This window comes from Lagenorhynchus albirostris, chromosome 13 (genome assembly GCF_949774975.1).
Source record: "Lagenorhynchus albirostris chromosome 13, mLagAlb1.1, whole genome shotgun sequence".
NCBI classification, from domain to species: Eukaryota; Metazoa; Chordata; class Mammalia; order Artiodactyla; family Delphinidae; genus Lagenorhynchus; species Lagenorhynchus albirostris.
The window spans coordinates 43,363,350-43,384,175 of record NC_083107.1 but is presented as its reverse complement, the minus strand read 5'-3'; the positions used below and the strand labels follow the sequence as shown (position 1 = coordinate 43,384,175).

At 40.6% G+C, this 20,826-nt stretch overlaps 1 protein-coding gene across 2 annotated transcripts in view; it reads left to right on the top strand.

Moving 5' to 3' along the window:
• EML6 (EMAP like 6) overlaps positions 1-20,826 on the top strand; it is a 315,311-nt gene that overhangs the window by 222,060 nt on the left and 72,425 nt on the right. For both annotated transcript variants that reach the window (XM_060170079.1, XM_060170080.1), the window contains exons 17-23: positions 5,771-5,871; positions 7,137-7,339; positions 9,869-9,980; positions 10,252-10,379; positions 13,954-14,095; positions 17,432-17,584; positions 17,753-17,884. In XM_060170079.1, coding sequence (XP_060026062.1) covers positions 5,771-5,871; positions 7,137-7,339; positions 9,869-9,980; positions 10,252-10,379; positions 13,954-14,095; positions 17,432-17,584; positions 17,753-17,884 — 971 coding nt within the window. The remainder of the gene's footprint in view (positions 1-5,770; positions 5,872-7,136; positions 7,340-9,868; positions 9,981-10,251; positions 10,380-13,953; positions 14,096-17,431; positions 17,585-17,752; positions 17,885-20,826) is intronic.

Sequence of the window (20,826 nt, the reverse complement as noted above, 5' to 3'; positions counted from 1 at the left end):
GAAGTTTCATGCTGGAGATTTCTCACTGGACGTTGCTCCACAGTTGGGTAGACCAGTTGAAGTCGATAGCGATCAAATTGAGACATTAATTGAGAACAATCAACGTTATACCACGCGGGAGATAGCTGACATACTCAAAATATCCAAATCAAGTGTTGAAAATCATTTGCACCAGCTTGGTTTTGTGAATCGCTTTGATGTTTGGGTTCCACATAAGCTAAGCGAAAAAAGCCTTCTAGACCATATTTCCACATATGAGTCTCTACCTAAACGTAATGAACACGTTCTGTTTTTTAAAACAAATTGTGACAGGTGATGAAAAGTGGATACTGTACAATAATGTGGAATGGAAGAGATCATGGGGCAAGCGAAATGAACCACCACCAACCACACCAAAGGCCAGTCTTCATCCAAAGAAGATGATATTGTGTATATGGTGGGATTGGAAGGGAGTCCTCTACTATGAGCTCCTTCTGGAAAAGCAAACAATTAATTCCAACAAGTACTGCTCCCAATTAGACCAACTGAAAGCAGCACTCGACGAAAAGCATCCAGAATTAGTCAACAGAAAAACGCATGTTTCTTTGATGACCAGGCAAAAACTGTTACAGTTTGGCTGGGAAGTTCTGATTCGTCCGCCGTATTCACCAGACGTTGCACCTTTGGATTTCTATTTACTTAGATCTTTACAAAATTCTCTTAATGGAAAAAATTTCAAATCCCTGGAAAACTGGAAAAGACACCTGGAACAGTTCTTTGCTCAAAATGATAAAAAGTTTTGGGAAGATGGAATTATGACATTGCCTGAAAAATGGCAGAAGGTAGTGGAACAAAAGGATGAATACGTTGTTCAATAAAGTTCTTGGTGAAAATGAAGAATGTGTCTTTTATTTTTACTTAAAAACCGAAGGCACTTTTTGGCCAACCCAATATTTGAAGGTTCATCTATGTCACAAGAAGGATCAGTATTTCATTCCTTTTTATTGTGTGGATCCTACCACGCTTCATTTATCTGTTCATCAGTTGATGGATAGTTGGGTTGTTTCCTCCTTTTGACTATTATGAATAATGCTGCTATGAACATTTGTGTGCAAGGTTTTAAGTAAACATATGTTTAATTTCTCTTAGGTATATACCTAGGAGTAGAATTGCTGGGTCATATAGTAACTTCGTATTTAACATTTTGAGGCACTGCCAAAATACATTTCAAAGTGGGTGCACTATTTTTTTTCTTTAATTTATTTTTATTTATTTATTTATTTTTGGCCGAGTTGGGTCTTCGTTTCTGTGCGAGGGCTTTCTCTAGTTGCGGCGAGCAGGGGCCACTCTTCATCACGGTGCACGGGCCTCTCACTGTCGCAGCCTCTCTTGTGGAGCACAGGCTCCAGATGCGCAGGCTCAGTAGTTGTGGCTCATGGGCCCAGTTGCCCCACAGCATGTGGGATCTTCCTGGACCAGGGCTCGAACCCATGTCCCCTTCATTGGCAGGTGGATTCTTAACCACTGCACCACCAGGGAAGCCCGGGTGCACTATTTTTCATTCCCACCAGCAAGGAATGAACGTTCCAATTTCTCCACATACTTGCCAATACCTATTATTGTCTGTCACTTCATTATAGCCATCCTAGTAGATATGAAGTGATATCTTATTAAGGTTTTGGTTTTCATTTCCCCAGTAGGTAACGATACTGAGCATCTTTTCATGTATTTACTGGCCATTTGTATAACTTCTTTGTAGAAATGTCTATTTAGATATCAGTATTTTGCTCATTTTTAACAGGGTTATTTGTCTTTTTATTATTGAGTTATAAGGGTTTCTAAAAATTTATTCTGAATATAAGTCCCTTATCAGATATATGATTTGCAGATATTTTCTCCTAAGGTCAATTTTTTAGTCAAGAGTACCTGATATGTACTTCATGTTTCACTTTATCAGAAGAAACATAATCAGTGGCATACCAGATGGTGGGGGCAGTGGGAGTAGGACTTGACAGGTGCAAGCAATAGGGCTTCTATTATCTGTAGGAATTTTTTAAAGAATAAGAAAACCAACTAAAAGCCAATCTGCTTTTTATTACTCTCCTGTGCCAGCAATTGTAAACAGTGTCAGGGATGGAATTCCTCTTTCTCAGGAATTCCAGTCCACCCCATGGTGTGCCACTGCCCCAAATGTCTGGTTCTCCTACTCTTAGTAATGCTCAGCTCCATTGTGGGTTCTGGTACTATCAGCCTCATCCTTCCATTGAAAGCTTCCCATCCATGTATTATCTAATGGTTGTAGCATCCATTTACAGCTGTGGGCTGAATTGATTATTTAATTAGGGATTGAAAATGATAATTTTCTAATTCTATTATTTATTCTTCATATTAGCTAGAATTCTTCTATAAATAAGAGTTTTCTCTCATGAACCACTTGGTTTCTCTGAAATACAATTCACACAGAAAGTAGTCCTTTAAATATTAGGGGCTAATAATACTTGTTGTCTATAACTTGCAGATATTTCCCCTAGTTTGTCATTTGTCTTTTGAGTTTGATATGATGTTTTTCATCATGCAAAGGCTTTTATTTTTATGTGGTCAAGTTTATCAGTCTTTACCACTTCAAGATTTTGAGACCGATTAAGGAAAGTGTTCCCTGTCCTCTGGTTAAAAGGAAATCACTTGTGATTTCTTCTGATCTGCTATGGCTTCATCTTTACATTTAGATCTCTAAACCATTTGGAATTTATCCCAGTATTTATTATGAGGAACAGATTCAATTTTATCCTTTCTCCATATGGCTATCAAGGTGTTCCAAACACCATTTTCCTTTTCCCTTTCATATAGACTATTTTTTAGAACAGGTTTAAGTCCACAGCAGAATTGAGCAGAAAATACAGAGTTCCTGTATACCCACTCTCCCAGCCACCTTCAAATCCCCACCTGGCACCAGAGTGGTATATTTGTTATAATAGATGAAGCTACATTGACACATCATTATCACCCAAAGTCCACAGTTTACATTAGGGTTCACTCTTGGTGTTGCACATTCTATGCGTTTTGACAAGTGTATAATGACATGTATCCACCATTATAGTATCATGCAGAATGGTTTCACTATTCATTGCCCTAAAAACCCTTTGTGTTCTGGCTGTTTGTCCCTCCCTCCCCTCTGTCCTGGAAACCACTAATCTTTTTACTGTCTCCATAGTTGTGCCTTTTCCAGAATGTCATTTAGTTGGAATTATACAGCATGTAGCCTTTTCAGATTATCTTCCTTCACTTAGTAATATCCATTTAAAGTTCCTCCATGTCTCTTCATGGCTTGATAGCTCATTTCTTTTTAGCACTGAATAATACTCTGTTGTCTGGATGTACCAGTTTTTTTAATCCATTCACCTACTGAAGAACATCTTGGTTGCTTCCAAGTTTTGGCAATTATGATTAAAGCTGCTGTAAGCATCTATGTGCAGGGTTTTGTGTGGACGTAAGTTTTCAACTCCTTTGGATAAATACCAAGGAACATGATTGCTGGATCTTATGGTAAGAACATGTTTAGTTTTGTTAGAAACTGCCATAATGGCTTCCAAAGTAGCTGTACTATCTTGCATTCCCACCAGCAATGAATGAGAATTCCTGTTGCTCCACATTCTTGCCAGCATTTGGTAACATACACCATTTATTTTTAGTATTAATTTTTCCCCCATTGATTTGAGATCTGTCTTTATTACCTACTACATTTAAATATTGGGTCTCTTTCTAGATTTTCTATTTTGTCATTGGTTTGTCAGTCAATTTGTGCACCAATACCACACTGTTTTAATCATGAAGGCTTTATAAATTGTTTTAATATCTAGGAGAGCTACCCTTCCTACTTTGCTTTTCTTTTTCAGACTTTTCCTGGCCATTACTGCTGTTTTATTCTTCCATAAGAACTTTAAAATCAAGGTGTCTAACTCCAGATTAAAGAACAGACACTAAATGCTCTTTTTTATTGGAATCAAGTTGAATTTATAAGCAAAGCTAGGAGAATTAACATCTTTATGATTGAGTTTTCAAACCCAAGAACATGGAATGTGTTTCCATTTTTTTAAGTCTACTTTTCTATCTTACAAATATGGGGTGTTTATTGGTTGTTGTACTCATTTGCATATAGTGCACAGTTCTTGTTAAATTTATGCCTTGATATTTTTATTGTTGTTTATAAATAGAGTCCTTTCTTCCAGTATATTTTTCAACTGGATATTGTATATATTAAGGTTATTGATTCTGTATTTAATTTTATATACTGCAACTATCCTAAATTATCTTATTTGTAGTTATTTTTACGTTATTTTCTTTTGAATTTTTTAGACATAATTATTATCATTTGCAAAAAGAAATAGTTTCACCTCTTCCATTCCAGCTCCTGTGCCTTTAATTTTTTAGACCTTGTCTAATTGCATTAGGTAATATGTTCAGTACAATGTTAAATGGTAGTGGTGATAGTCTTGTTCCCAACTTTATTGGGAATAACATTAAGTAAGAATCTGACTTTCGAGTTCACAGACACACACACAAACACACCATGAATAAGGTACTGTTCCAGCACATTCTGTTTTCAAAAAAAGGATAATGGCACACAACATCTGAAGAGCCCGTGTGTGTATAATTGGTCTTGAATGAATCTAGGTTTCTCAGTGAGAGTCAAGAACTGCAGGGAAATATAGAAGTCTAAGAGATAACTCTAAAACATCCATTAATTCCTACTTTATTGAGTGTTAGTTGAGTACTTTTTTAATCACAAGTGACTGTTAGATTTTTTTTGTGAAATGCCTTTTTGGCATCTGTGAAAATAACATAATTTTTCTCATGTATTAATATGATGTATTATTTGATTCCTTAATAATTAACCACCCTGCATTTGGTCATAAAGTACTGTTTTTTAAATATGTTGTTGGATTCTCTTTGCTAGTATTTTATTTAAGATTTTTGTATCTGTATTCATAAGGGAGACTAGTCAGTCATGTTCTTTATGTTAATTGCTTTTCTTTTACATAATGAAAGTTAGGTCCTAGTATATGAGAGAAAACCATCAAATAGTCCATTAAGACCAGTAAATCCTTAGATTCTAATGTGATTACTTTATACTCTAAACCAGAAATTTCCCTGGCACTGTGGAATGCTGGTCTACAGCTCCAGCCTACAGTCAGTCCTCACTTTTATATTTGTCCTTCTGCCTCTTGGGTTATAAACTTACGTTTCTGAATGCACAGCATCCTTGAGTGCCTTAAATCGATAGACGACAGCCTTTCTCTCTCCATGAATGTGAGCCAGGGGCTTCGCCTTCTTGTGAATACATTTCTAGCTGAAACTCTGTTTAACCCAAACTTATGCCTTCCCCAGCAAGAATATTACATTTGAAGCTTCTCATTAATACTTTTACAGTATCTTCTCCCTCCTCTTATACAAGACCTCTGTATCCCAAGAATTACAATTCTATAGTTGTGACATTCATTTTATCTTAAGGAGACATTCTGATCCATTTAAAATATTTCATTGATTTGTTTAAAGCATAATTAAGTGGATTTTGGTAGCAATGGTAGGGTAAGAAGAAAGGGCTCAAACATGCGAAGAAAAGCCAAAACTCATTATTTTAGTGTAGACCCCGTGTGTATTTTAAATCGTCTTCTAATTTACTTGTCCTATTAGATGTGCTTAATGAAAGTTAGACTAAATGCATGCTTTTAATAAAACTCTCTAGCAGTGCTGTCATCAAAACTGGAATTTTCCCCCTATTTGTCTCTTACAGAGGACATAAAGATAAGATATTTGTGGTAAAGTGTAACCCACACCATGTTGACAGACTGGTCACGGTTGGGATCAAGCACATCAAATTCTGGCAACAAGCAGGTACTATTGTTAGAGTTTATCCTTTATGTGGTTGAAAGTTTTACTCCAGCTGGGAAAAAACAAACAACCAACACCACTACCTAGCCTGTCTCTGCAATCTAAAAGTAAAGTATGCCTAAAAGACGTTTGCTCCCAAGTAATGTTTGAGCTGTGAAGCTTAGAACACTGTGTATGATGCCATGCATATTCATCAATATCTAGAAAGCTTTGGGAAATGTTCTGCTGCGAAAATAATTATTTTTATATTCAGTCATCAGTTCTGAAAGCAGTGATTATGTTGGACTACTGAGCAGGAAATAATCACTTTAGTTGGATGAATACAATTTTCAATATTTTGAGGGTTCTTTTATTTATAACTGCATTTAACACATGAATTAAATATGACACACAGTAAGTGGTCAAAATAAATACTTGTGGTTTATAATGCTGATAATAAGGTTGAGTAAATAAGCAGGACAAAACATGGAAGGATATCTTGTTTTTCTCACTATAGGTCAGACCTTTCATTGGGACTGTTTCTGAATTCTTAGTATCAACTTTGGTACGAAGCCCAATCTTTTACTGGGCAAAACATAAATAAGCTACTGTTCCAATGCCTTCTGCTTTTGAAGAAAGGGTCATGCACCCACCATGTCTGGAGAGCCAGCCTGCCTACAGTTGTCTGGAATGAGTCTGGGTTTCTCAGTGCTAATAAGAAAATACAGGGAAATGTGAACATTTAAGGAACAAATCTGATGTACTTCTCCTACACAGTGATTCGTTTTTCTCACCCCAAAGTCACTGTGATAAAAATCGAGGCAAAACATACATAAAACATGTTTACATTTTACGTTACAGCCACTGCTGTTTTCACTTGCTTTGGTCAGCCTTCAGGAAGACTTGCCTGGCTCCCCAGAGCACTCAGTCACCCCTTCCTCTGGCTGGCACAGAACTTGCGCTGAACCTTGGTTAGAGATGTATATCACGTTCTCTCCCCAGCCAGACCTTAAGTTCCTGAAGGCAGGAACTCTTCCTTTTCACCTTTATACCCCAGTGTCAACCACTGTGCCTGCCACAAAGTAGGGATTCAACAAGCGCTGAATTAATGCGTGAAGGAGAAAACCTTTTATTATGTTTTTGTTATGATGTTTTCTGCCATTTTAATACAGCTTTATGTAGACACATAATGTAGACACACTGGGTTTTTCACTGAAGATAGTCATTCTAAATGTCCATAGAAGGTGTCAGTTTTTCAAAAAGTAATAAATACTCTTGGTCCACTCCAGGTGGGGGCTTCACCTCTAAAAGAGGAATTTTTGGAAGTGTTGGAAAGTTAGAAACAATGATGTGCGTTTCTTATGGGCGAATGGAAGATCTGGTGTTCTCAGGAGCAGCTACTGGAGATATTTTTATTTGGAAGGAGATTCTCCTACTAAAGACAGTGAAAGCTCATGACGGGCCCGTGTTTGCTATGTATGCATTGGATAAGGTATAGTCTATTTTCCTCATTAGCTTTCTAAAAGTTTAAGTTAGGCTTAGGAAGGTCCACACCAAGAGGATGCCTGTGTGTAACAACAGTACCCTCTGAATTAGGAAACAGTTATCATGAATGGAGAGGAGCACAAATGGTCTTTAAACTTCTCTTTTGTTTATAATTATTTCTTTATGTGCAACTTCTCTCTTCTGTTTTCACACTTTTTCTTCCTGGCTGTCACTCCTAAGGACTCCTTAAGAAGTGTTGGGATAAATGCAGACACGCAGTAGCAAGAGAGTCCTGAGAAATATTTCAACACAGTCTTCCACCTCGGTGGCACAATGAGCAGAGACCTGGAAGTGCCTGGTGTTTGGATTATTGTCCCTCCCGTCAGTATGACCTGAAGTTATGTTGATAACCAGCTTGTTCCTGTGTAGACAGGCTCAGTTTTAACAAGCGTGTCAGAGTGAAGTCTTTTCACTGGCTGTGTTAGTTCTCCAGAGAAACCGAACCAGTAGGATGTAGATATAGATAGAGATATACACATACATATACATATACAAAAAGGAGATTTATTGTAAGGAGTTGTCTCATGGAGTTACGGAGGCTGAGAAGTCCCACTTAAGCCATCTGCAAGCTGGAGACCCAGAAAAACCGATGGTGTAATTCAGTTCAAGCCCAAAGGCCTGAGAACCAGGGGAGCCAATGGTGTAAATCCCAGTCTGAGGGTGGGAAAAGATAAGATGTCCCAGATCAGTCAGCGAGACAGGAAAAAGGAGGGTGATTTTGTCCTTCCTCTACCTTTTGTTCTATTCAAGCTCTCAATGAATTTGATGATGTCCATCTACATTGGGGAAGGCAGTTTACTGAATCTAGCAATTCAAATACTGATCTTATCGAGAAACACCCTCACAGACACACACAGGAATCATATTTAATCTGGGCACCCTGTGGCCAGTCAGTTGACACATAAAATTAACCATCACACCAGCTGTACTTCTACTCAAGCTCGTCTTTGTCCTGATCTGTCCCCTGCCTTGCAGTGTTTTTTTAAATAAAGATCACACTTGGGAATTCCCCAGTAGTCCAGCAGTTAGGACTCCCTGCTTCCACTGCAGGGGGCACGGATTCGATCCCTGGTTGGGGAATTAAGATCCTGCATGCCTCGAGGCATGGCAAAAAAAATAAAAATAAATAGATCACACTTACCTTCAGTGCCCTTAAAACACTTTCTTCAATCAATTTGCCAGAAAATATCAATTTTTTGTTCACTGCTAGTTTGCTGATGGTACCAGTTTATGTGTGCTCTCTGACCTCCAAACAGTCTAAGCCACCTAATACACCTTATTAAGGTAAGCCTCATTTTGCATTTACCTGTTCCCAGGTAAATATGCTGATCCCGCTATGGAAGTAGGTTCTTGTTAGATGTGCAACTACAATGGTTGTTTTAGTGGTTAAGATGTTTTTCACTAGCAAATTTGTTTTTGATTAAACTTCAAGTTTTAGAAAAGATTAAAGCAGAATGCAAAATTTTTTGTAGACTCAGAAGTTGATGTGATATAACTTGTTTAAACTCTTTTATTGCTTGGTAACTTAAGCTGAAAAATCGTGGGAAATGGCAGGGATATCACATTATACTATACTGCATTTAAATTTAATTTGGAGAGTGAATGTCCCCAGGTTCACAATCTATAATAAGGATAAATAAGGATATTTAATATAATAAGCTTCCAAAATATTATTTCCTTGTGAACTTCATTGAAATGAAGTACATTAGAAGTTTCTGAGGAAACAGAATGACTTACTCAGTATTTTTCTTTAAAAAAACAAACAAACAACTTTTTAAAGAACAGTTTGTATATGTAAGTTGCCAAAAAGGAAAACTAATAAAGCCAAGAAATCGTAAGCTTAGAACAAGAGTAGAAATCATCATCTAGCAAAAAATACCCAATACGTTAAACTTCTTACTTTCCAGGTTTTGTAAAAATTAATCTGAATTTTAATTATTGTGGAAATTGTTGTGTATTGAACAAAATAGCAGGATAGTTTTGTTATGTGAAATACCTAAGTTACTCTTAACAATAAATAATGATGTTTTTCCTGGACGTAAATATTTAAAAATATTTAACAGTCATTTTTAATTGTGATGTTAATTCCAATTCATTCAGCAGGAATATATGAGATACCAGAAACTCTGCCAGGCTTTGAGGTTGGTCCTTTTCTGTAAGAATCCACATTCCAGTCAGGGGACTGGGCACAGAAATGACCGTCCATGATTCAGGGTGCCAAATTCCAGCCAATGGTCTGAAGAAAGTAAAATGGACACACAATGAGAAAGTGTTTAATCTTGCTAGAGAAACAGGGGAGAGAAGCTTCCAGAAAATATTATATTAATATTATGTTATCATTCAGATTTTTCAGCCTCTTATACTTAGGAAGAAAACACAAACAAAGCTTCTTTACCCAAGGGGAAATCCTTTTGAGGCTGGGTGGTACCTTGTCATTTTGATGTGTACATAATTCTTCTGATGTGTGCCTTCACAGGGGTTTGTAACAGGTGGAAAGGATGGAATTGTGGAACTCTGGGATGATATGTTTGAAAGATGCTTGAAGACTTATGCCATTAAAAGAGCAGCATTGTCAACCAGCTCAAAAGGTGCCACTCCCGAGTATGCAGTAGAAATCTTTCTGTTCCTAGAGATGGAAAAGATAGTACTAAGTTCTTGGAAAGCCATTACCAAATCAACTGTCTTTTTTTCTTCCACATTCAGAGCCCTTGGCTCCTGGTAGAAATATCAAGGATAATTGCCTAGTACCTAGTACTTTGGAACTATAAAAAGAGAATTTATATAATCATTGCAATCATTTTATTTTTTATTATACTAAATATAACATTTGCAGTATTAAATGCAATTTTTCCTCCTCAGGCTTGCTTTTGGAAGATAACCCTTCAATTCGTGCCATCACTTTGGGACATGGACATATCCTGGTGGGAACAAAAAATGGAGAGATCCTGGAAATTGATAAGAATGGCCCAATGACACTGCTCATTCAGGTACTGTGTTTGCACACATCCTAAACCACAATTCACACCAGAGCTGGAACCAGGGTGAGGCAACGGGGGGCACTTAGGGCACAAAATTTAAGGAGACACTCACTTTCAGGGTCAGGCAAATGCTGTATTAATCATTATTGCTGTATAACAAATTGTCACAAACTTAGCAGCTTAAAAGAAAAACATTCCTTATCTTATGTTTTCTGCAGGTCAGGAGTCTGAACACAGTTTAACTGGGTCCTCTGTTTAAGGTTTTGTAAGGCTGCAATAAGGGCCAGGGCTGTGGTCTCATCGGAGGCTTAACTGTGGAAGGATCTGCTCCAAGGTCACTCGAGTTGTTGGCAGAGTTCAGTTCGTTGGGGATGCAGGACTGAGGGCTTCCGTTTCTTGCTGGCTATTGGCCAGAGGCCACCCTCAGCTCTCAGAGGCTGCCTATAGTTCCTCGTCACATGGGGTTCCCCAACATGGCTGCTTGCTTCCTCAAAGAGAGCAAGGGAAAGAGGAAAAATGGGTACTACTGTGCCTTTAAGTAACTTTAAATAACATAATCATATCATCACATACGTGTGATCATGAACATCCATCCCCTTTGCCATATCTTATTGGTTGGTAACAAGCCACAGGCTATACCGCACTCAAAGGGAGGTGGTTACACAAGAGTGTGAAAACCAGGAGCATCATGAGGGTCACCTGTCCAGCACATCTGACCTGATGCATACCTGCAGCCTTGCTGTATTAGGACTAGTCCCCAAAATCCCACTGAAAGGGGCCCTCTGATTTGCTACACCTGAGAGCAGGTCTGCACACACATCACGGATCAGGTTTCTAAAGTGCATGTGCTCAGGCCCCACCCTGGATATCCTGAATAAGAATCTGTGTTTTAAAAAAAGTTCTGTGTTAGAAGCAAACCTCAGAAGCTCTGTAGCTGATTGCTACAGGCAGCCCAGATTGAGAACTGTGCTGAGATGCGTCCTTGAGGGGAGATTTCTTTATTCTGCAGCTGCACTTGCCTTCGTTTTCCTTGACCATGACTTTTTATTTAATTTTATTGAAAGTTCAGTGTTTCTTTCTTTTTAATCCTCAAATTTTTGAGACTTTAAATTGTTTGCCACATGCTATATTGCTAAGTATGTTGTAAGATTTATACTACAATATGATTTAAATAGCACCGTAAGATTTAAACTCTACATTTTCAAATTTTAAAAAGTAAATAATAGCTGAGCTAATTTTGTTTAAATATGTTTTAAACTTGACAATAAAGGCTTTTCACTTTTTCATTCTCTACAACTCTATTCTTTACTATATTTGTTTCTGTTGTTCTAATAATGCAAATAACCACAGGTGCCATTTATTGAGCACCTACTATGTGTCAGGCAATACTGTTGTACAAAATTCCTCTCTCATCTCCACGACAGCTTTGCTTAGTTATAATTGTTTTATAGATGAGGGGCTCAAAACCCAGTAAACTGCCCACAACCACATGCTAAGAACTGCAGGGCTGGGATTCACACCAAGCTTTGTCGGGTACCAGAGCCTTTTCTTTGTCACTCCACCAGACTGTTCTCCACACGCCTCAGCATGGAGACTGCATGAAAACAGTGCAGAAGGCATGACCCCCTAAGCACTGGGCAGGCAGGTGGTGGAGCTGGGAGGACCATCTTCTCTCCTTACACGTGTGCCATTCTTTTCCTTTATCTCAGCATCTCTCTTTCCTCTTCCAGTCTGTCAACCATTTGCCATCTCCTCCTAGGTAGAACTCAGTAGTTCAATTCAATCAGTGTTTGTTGGGCTCCTGCCAAGACCAGCCCTGTGCTCTGTGTGGTGGAATAGGGCTTACTCTAGGGGCTGACAGTCCTGTCCTGAGAGGTGGACACGGAAGGAAAGTTAAGGAATAGTAGAGGCAGCGTCGTTAAGACCATCAGCTATCCTGCTGTGGGGAGATTTCAGAACCATTTTTCTAGTTTCTGTAGCACGGCAATTCAATGTTACTTGGAATAGATTGCTTTTTTTTTTTTTTTTAAGAGAATAGGTTGGGGGGAGGAGAGAAGAGACAGGAGGTGAGTTCTGAAAATCCCCATTGTATACACTTTGCATATAATCAACTGTCAATTATGCAGCTGGTTATTATTAGCTTTAGGGTGGTCAGGAGGAAAGTAAAGTCCCAAGCTCATTTCCTTGTGCCACTCGAGACTTCCAGCCTGCCTCACTCACTGTCCGTTCCTATAGGATCCAGGAATCAAAGTACATAATCATATTAGATTAAAGAAATACCATTTTAAATCAATATATGATGCAGTGGTTTGAAAGGGTCTCACGAGCCCCACAGCCCTGTCCTCTGTGTGCAAAAGGACTCAGTCTGTAAAAGAGCCCCAAGCAGATCCAGTCTGGTGGAGAGCAAGGGAGGGCTCACACCTGACCCATCCTCTGACCGTGGCCTTGGGGGTGGGAGGCTTCTAAAGGGAAGGAAACTAGAAAACTGGGGATGTCGGGTGCTCCAAATCTAATAAATTCAAAACCAATATCTACGCCCTTCTCAGATATTTGAATGTCAGCTGCATTGGGAACTTTGTATCTTCTGCCAAATTACTGTTTTGCTCAAACAGCTTCCCAGTTAAACCGGAATCTTCCAGTTTCTCTTTGGAGAGCCACCTGTTCCCCAAAGCGTTCCAACTACAAACACCTTTCGGATGCCTGTGTGTGGTCTTCCTTTTTGCTTTACTAAGCAAAGCCTTTTTATAATTAGCCACTAAAAGCAGAAATTCAGTAAACAATCTGGTCTGTTTTATTGTTCCGTATCTAATCGTTCGTTACACTGCTTTACTGAGTGATAAGTTAGAAAAATCAGATTCATTTTCTCCCTAATTGTTCATTCGTTAAACACTGTTTCATCTCAGTTATTATTCTAAGCCAGTTAAGTGTGTTTGTGGTAAGACGTCGGCATGTGGAATTTGTCCAATGCCTATCAAGCCCCTTTCGGTTTTCTGTGCTCCATGGATAGAACAATTTGTGAATAAATGCTGACCCTGAGCTATACCCAGGACGCTTAAAATGAAAATTCAGCTCTCTCCAATCTGCTTTGCCAAATCTGTGCATTCAAAGAACTAGAATAGAATTAATTAACAAGAATATTGCTGTCCAATTCCTCTGACAGAGATAAGTGGTGCCTCCAGTTTTTAGAATATGGTTTTATGGAAGAAAGTGGTTTGTGTCATTGTGACCAAGCTGTTTTATGAAAAGATACATATGTACTGTGTGTATTCAATGTCAAACAGGATAAAATGAGAGCAGTTCCTTATTTACTCGGATGTTTCTAAGTGGAAAGATGTTCGGCATCATATAAACAAAACTTAGGAGCAACGTGAGTCCCTACTTTGCTTTCCAAATGAATGCTTTAGCATCGCGCAGGCCCAGCTTTAGATTCAAGTTCAAGCGAAAAATTTATCCAGTACAATCACTTTGGCTCCAGGAAACTCAAACTGTGTTTGTTCATATTTGAACCTGTTTGGGACACTCGCGGGAAGGGCTAGCCGAGAAGCATGAACTGGTTTTTGTTGCCCCGTTTCCTCCCCTACAGGGGCACATGGAAGGAGAAGTATGGGGGCTGGCGGCTCACCCTCGCCTGCCTGTCTGCGCAACAGTGAGCGACGATAAAACACTGCGGATCTGGGAACTATCCTCCCAGCACCGTATGCTGGCAGTACGGAAACTCAAAAAAGGTGCGTGACGTCCCCGTACACATCTGTAAAAGTATTTACACCCGAAAGTATTGGATTCATTTGTCTGTTCATCCAGCTAATATTTACCGAGCGCACCTATTACGTGCCCCCAGATATGCTGGGTGATGGGGATTTAGTGTTTGTTGCTACACATATAGCTAATCACCTGGAGAATCGTTCCAGAAGCCTGGCCAGATCTATCAGTGCCCAGCTGTATTCTTTATTTCCTTGCACTGCACAGACATTTGCCACCTGGGGGCAATATGTCCTTCCTCTTCTCATCTAGAACTGTGGGAGCCAGTTGAAACTCATCAGCTTGTAAAGAATGCTGCTTATTTTTATGCCTAACAGTCTCCAGAACTGATTTTATTACTGAAAAATGAACGTCAGTTTAAAAATAATAGTTAATATCAAGAAACAAATAAACATGTATTGAACACCCATATGCACTAGAGCTAAGAGGTATACCGAGAAGTGCAAATTCAGCAAACATTTGTTGAGCAGCTTCTGTATATCAGGCTCTGGGGATCCCAGGATGAACAGTCCTGTCTCTATTGTCAGAGATGGACAAGATTTGAACAGATTCCCAGCAACGGCTGGTCCATTCAAATTGGGTAACTTGAGGAGCGTCTCAGAACGGGACTATTTGTAAAGGAGTGGGCAGGGTATAGGAAATGACCAGGGCTGGTGCAGCACGATGCAGCTAGTAACAGCCGGGTACCATTGCCAGCCCTGGGCCTGAAGGGACAAGAGGAGGGGCAGTTGCTGGAACCTTGAAAGTGAGAGCTGTGTGAGACGACAGCCTAGCAGGGGCTGTGATCGTCAGCCCGGAGGTTCAGCCAGCATGCAGTGACCCCACAGGGAGGCAGCCAAGGGAGCACATGCCCCAGCCTCCCTGTGCTTTATCCTTCCTTCCCTGTTACCCTCCCTCCAGTCTCCTGCTGCCCCTTGACCAAATGAATCAGAAGCCAGGGGGTGAGGGGCCCACTGATCGAGTCCAGGAAGGCCAGCTCCCAGCACAGAGCAGGGCGGAGAGTGGGTGAGGACAAACAAAAGATCTCTGGCACAAGCAAGGTATCGTGGAGGCTCAGGGTAAGGCCCACAGCCAGAGACAACTCCATCAGGGAGGAAACCTAAGAGCGGAGGCTCAAAGGATTTGTGAAAGTTAAGACAGGAAAGGGTGAGATTGGGGCCTGGCCCCAGAGTAGTTGTGCTAGGTACTTTTATAAATAGACATGGGGAGAGGATTCTAGGGGGATAAAATGAAAAGAGGTGTCAAGACAATAGTGACAATAATGACAGTGGCTAATATTGCTGAGCCAGTAACCATGCTAGCACTTTGCCTTTGGTCTTCATGGGAACCCAATGAGTAAGGCCTTTTTTATTTCCACTTACAAATTATGAAGCTGAGGCATAGAGAACTTAAGTCATTTGCCCAAAGTTGCACAGCTAGTAAGTGATGGAACTGAATTCATACTCAGGCAGCGTGGCTTCAGAGAGCACACCTGTGGCCACTGCATGATGATGCCTCCCTCCACCATATTGCCTCTCTTCACACTGGACTTCTGGGTCTCAGTAAGTAGTGGAGCCAGGATTCAAACCCAAGTCTGACTCCAAAGCCCATGCTCTTACCCACTACAGGACTGAATAATTTGGCCACTAATTTGTATTGGGGAAATAACAGACCAAGTCCTCGCTGTGAGTGACTTGAATATCAGCCAATGGACTTTATTCACTAGGTTAAAAATTAGTTCAAAAGAACAACTAACACATCTGAGTTAGGATGGCCACTCAACCCAGTTAACAGCTGGTGTCCTGGTGTAATTATTAATAGCTCTCCCTTTTACTGTCAAGTGTCATCATTCGTACAATAAATTTTTTTTTTTTGCGGTACGCGGGCCTCTCACTGCCGTGGCCTCTCCCGTTGCGGAGCACAGGCTCCGGACGCGCAGGCTCAGCGGCCATGGCTCACGGGCCCAGCCGCTCCGTGGCATGTGGGATCTTCCCGGACCGGGGCACGAACCCGTGTCTCCTGCATCGGCAGGCAGACTCAACCACTGCGCCACCAGGGAAGCCCATGTACAATAAATTTTTATGCTTAACCTAATCGTGCTGTCCCTCCTCAAGGGCTGGTCTTTCTGTTCTTTCAGCACTAGCACCGTGCCTGATTCATAGTAGGTAAATAACAGCAAAGTGAATGGATGAAGAAAGGAAGGAAGGTATTTTATACTTCAGATGAGCCAATTTAAAGTTGTTGGTGTGAATGTGGCTTTTCAGCCTGCTCTGAACAGTGGCTGAGGGGTGGGTGTGGAAGCTTAGTTTGGAATGCCTTAGCACAAGGCAGCACGACTGTCCCATCCTAGGGCTGTGCTCACCAAAGTCTTGACAATAAGAAGAACAGGGCTAGGGAGGGGCCTGTCCTTAAATAGGATTCTTATTAAATATACCCCCCACCGAGTCCATACTCTTCATGCGGAAATGTCTCCCTGTGACCCTACAAAGCAGTAGAAAGCATTGATCATGTAGCACCCTCAGCACAGTTGTGCAGACACCCTTGGAGAGAATGTCCATATTCCATTCTTCTCATGACAGAAGAGACAGGAACAAAATCTTCCACCTCTAGAATTATGGATTATAATCTACGGATCAGAGAATTAGAGTGACTAAAAGTAGAACAATAAGGTGCTCTAAAGTAAGTTTTTTGTGTAAAGCATGATATGAAAAAAATTAGTTTCCAGAAATTTTATTACAGAACTCCCATTCTTTTTTTTGGCGGTACGCGGGCCTCTCACTGTTGTGGCCTCTCCCGTCGCGGAGCAACAGGCTCCAGAAGCGCAGGCTCAGCGGTCATGGCTCACGGGCCCACAGGCCCAGCCGCTCCGCGGCATGCGGGATCTTCCCAGACCGGGGCACGAACCTGTGTCCCCTGCATCGGCAGGCGGACTCTCAACCACTGTGCCACCAGGGAAGCCCAGAACTCCCATTCTTAAGTATCACGTCTTGGGAGCAGAAATACTGGTTATATTAATCCTTTATTCCTTTTCCCCCTTCACTCTACTTGTCTTTTGAAAACTCCAGGTATTCAGATACGAAGAAATGAATGGATAAACCTCAAAGAAATTGAAAACTTATTTTTAATATTATAATCATTGTCCTTGGGTTTGGAGGGAAGAAATATTTTAAATTATGAAGTTTTAGTTCTTCTCACCAGGAGTGTTAATTTAAAGACACAGTCACGTGTCCATGAACACATGCACACTTCCCCATCTCTTCATTTGCTTTGTTTGGTAGCGAAGTCTCAGATCATAACAGTGCTCTTTGTGGATTCTTTTGTAGGTGGAAGATGCTGTGCTTTCTCCCCTGATGGGAAAGCCTTAGCAGTTGGGTTGAATGATGGGAGTTTCCTGGTTGTAAATGCCGACACTGTTGAAGACATGGTCTCCTTCCATCACAGAAAAGAAATGATCTCTGACATTAAATTTTCAAAAGGTGAAGATGACAGCAAAACTTTTTAAAATGTGTTGGGACAAAAAGTTACAAGAGTGGACCCTTTTTAAATATTTCCTTGACCTTTAACCCATTTAAAAATGCTAAGTCCCTGGAAGTAAATTCCCACATAAAATGTTTTGGTGTTAACCACTCATTTTTTCTTTATAGATACAGGAAAATACCTTGCTGTGGCATCCCATGATAACTTTGTGGATATTTACAACGTCCTTACAAGCAAAAGGGTTGGCATCTGTAAAGGTGCTTCTAGTTACATTACACACATTGACTGGGACTCTAGAGGTAAAGTATGTTGTGGCTTTTAAAATAAAATTTCAGTTTTTAAAAATCATGTCCATTCATATACTGTTTCCAGAGCAAATGGCAGTTGAGTTTTAAAGAAAAACAGGGGGAAACTCACAACAGAACTGGTTGTAATTTTAGAACCCAGAGGCAACTGCTGTTAACATTTCGAGTATTTTTCCATATTATTATTATTTTTTATTATTACTACCACTACTACTACTATTATTACTACCACTACTATAATTATTATTTTAATTATTTTAAATTTTAATTATTTTAATTATAATAGAATTTTTATAAAATTATTATAATTATTTTAATTATTTTTGGCTGTGTTGGGTCTTCGTTGTTGCGTGTGGGCTTTCTCTAGTTGCGGCGAGCGGGAGCTACTCTTCATTGAGGTGCATGGGCTTCTCATTGTGGTGGCTTCTCTTTGTTGCAGAGCACGGGCTCTAGGTGCGCAGGCTTCTGTAGTTGTAGCACGTGGGCTCAGTAGTTGTGGCTCGTGGGCTTAGTTGCTCCGCGGCACGTGGGATCCTCCCGGACTGGGGCTCAAACCCGTGTCTCCTGCATTGGCAGGCAGATTCTTAACCACTACGCCACCAGGGAAGTCCCTATAATTATTATTAACTCAAGCCATTGAGTTTTAAGACTGCTGAAGATATATGCTGCCTTCTATTGCCATAGCTATTACTATAGCAAGCCACCACTTCACCTCTGAGTATGGCATGCTGTGTCCTTGCCTTGTATCTCCTCCTTACTGCATTCCCTTTTCTCCGTCTCCCAGAGAACTGCCCAAGAGGTTTCAAGTAATTTTCACCCTCCATTGGAGGTAGGAAGCTACATTCAGCTCACCTAGAGTTTCTCTGGTTTCTCTCAAAACTCCCAACCTACCCCCTACCTCCTCCAAGTCATGCCCACAGATGCCATGGGGATTTGTCTGTTTATTTATGTAACAAACCTAGCTCTTGCCATGTGCAGTCTTAAGCCAGAAAATGTGGAGGATCCAGAAGGGAGTGAGACGTGGTTCCTACTCTCTGCAAAGTTTATAACTTAGTGCGGGAGACATGCTTGTACCTGAACAATATAAGAGCACAGACTGGGTAAAGCAAGGGAGTAAGAAATGGTGGGTCACAGGGCAAGTGGTGAGCAGGGGCTCAGAGTGGGCCAAGCCAGCATTAAGTACCCAGGGTGCAGCATCCATGCTCTAGGGTGGGTCACTTTTAAAACCCATCCCGGGGACTTGGCTGATGTTGGAGTCCAGGGCAGATTTGCTTTGGAACAGGCAGGGTCCCAGCTTTCAGAGAAGTTTTAGTCTATTGTGGTAGTAAGTGGTGTCTCTGAGGAAAGAGCTCCCGGGGGAATCCATGGAGCCTTCATAGGAGTGAGCTTTGAGATGGATCTTGAAAGGTGAGTAGAAGTTCACTAGATAGCGACATCTGAGACAAGCGTCCCAGGCTCTGAAGGATCAGGGTGTGCCACTACGTGGAGGTGGGAAGAAGAATGGGGGATTAAGAAACAGTAATGCTGAGTGGCTGAGGGCGGGAAGGGCAGGGAATGCAGAAAGGCCAAGACAGCAAATAAAGGAATTGTTACCTCAAGCTAGGAAGTTTAACCCTGAACTTTATCCTGTAGGCATTAGGTAACTCTGAGGGATTAGAGTGAGGCATTCCCTACCATCCTGGGGAGGGTGAGTGAGGCTGGAGTTAGAAAGCAACTAAAATAAACCAGGAGAAAGAGATGATGAGGGCCTTGACCAAAAAGGGGTTATTTCAGAGATGCCAGAATATTTTATTTCACATATTTCTTGAAGTAGTGGCCGGAGACTGATCCTTCTGCCAGGCAGGGATTTACTTGTAGCTGTACTTGCTGCACCAGAATTTGGACTTAAGTGTTACAACCCGCAGGCGTTTTACACAGTGCAATAGATGGGAAGAAGGCATGCATATCATTTATTGTGAGAGGTGCAAGTCCCAAGAAGGGCAAAGGGAAATCAGATAAGTTCCTCTCACTTTTACGTCAGGACCATCCAGATACAGCGCTGAGGGCTTAGGCTGGCATGTATGATCAAGCAGGACACTGGCCTGGGAGACATCTAGGAACCAGTGACGTCCAGGGGGTGAATGGAAGCAGCTGCTTCTCACCCACCTTCTTTGATATTCTATGCTTTATCGTTTTTTTTTGAAAAGCAAGGATTTAAAAAAAAAAAAAAGCAAGGATTTCACCCTGTTTGTTCTCTGGCTAAATCCCTAGATATGCCCCTTTGTGAGAAAGCTTTAGAACAGTGAGGGTCATCTTTATGCATATGTAGAATAGAGTGTGGTGAGTTTTATTTAGAACCCAACACACACACACACACACACACACAACACCTGACATAATACGTGAATCCCACCACTATGTTGACCATTAGGGGGTTAAAACCAATTATTATTTACATTTTATGGAGTGAAGGACCAAGAGAAATTGGGGCATAGGAAGAATATGTTTTGATTGGGAAGATTTCTTTAAAATTATTTTTGATTGTGGTAAAGTACACCTAGCATAAAAATTTACTATCTTAACCATTTTGAGTATAGAGTTCAGTGGCATTAAATACATCCACATTATTGTGCAACCACCATCCCCATCCATCTCTAGAACTCTTTTCATCTTATAAAATTGGAGCCCTATACCCATTAAATAGTAATTCCCCCTTCTCCATCCCCAGACCCTGACAAGCACCATTCCACTTCATGTCTCTATGAATTTGACTATTCTAGGTTCTTTATATAAGTAGAATCATACAGTATCTGTCTTTTTGTAACTGGCTTATTTCATTTAGCATAATGTCCTGAAGGTTCATCCATGTTGTAACGTGTCAGAATTACTTTCCTTTTTAAGGCTGAATACTATTCCATTGTGTGTATATACCACATTTTTTTTTGTTTCTGCTTTAT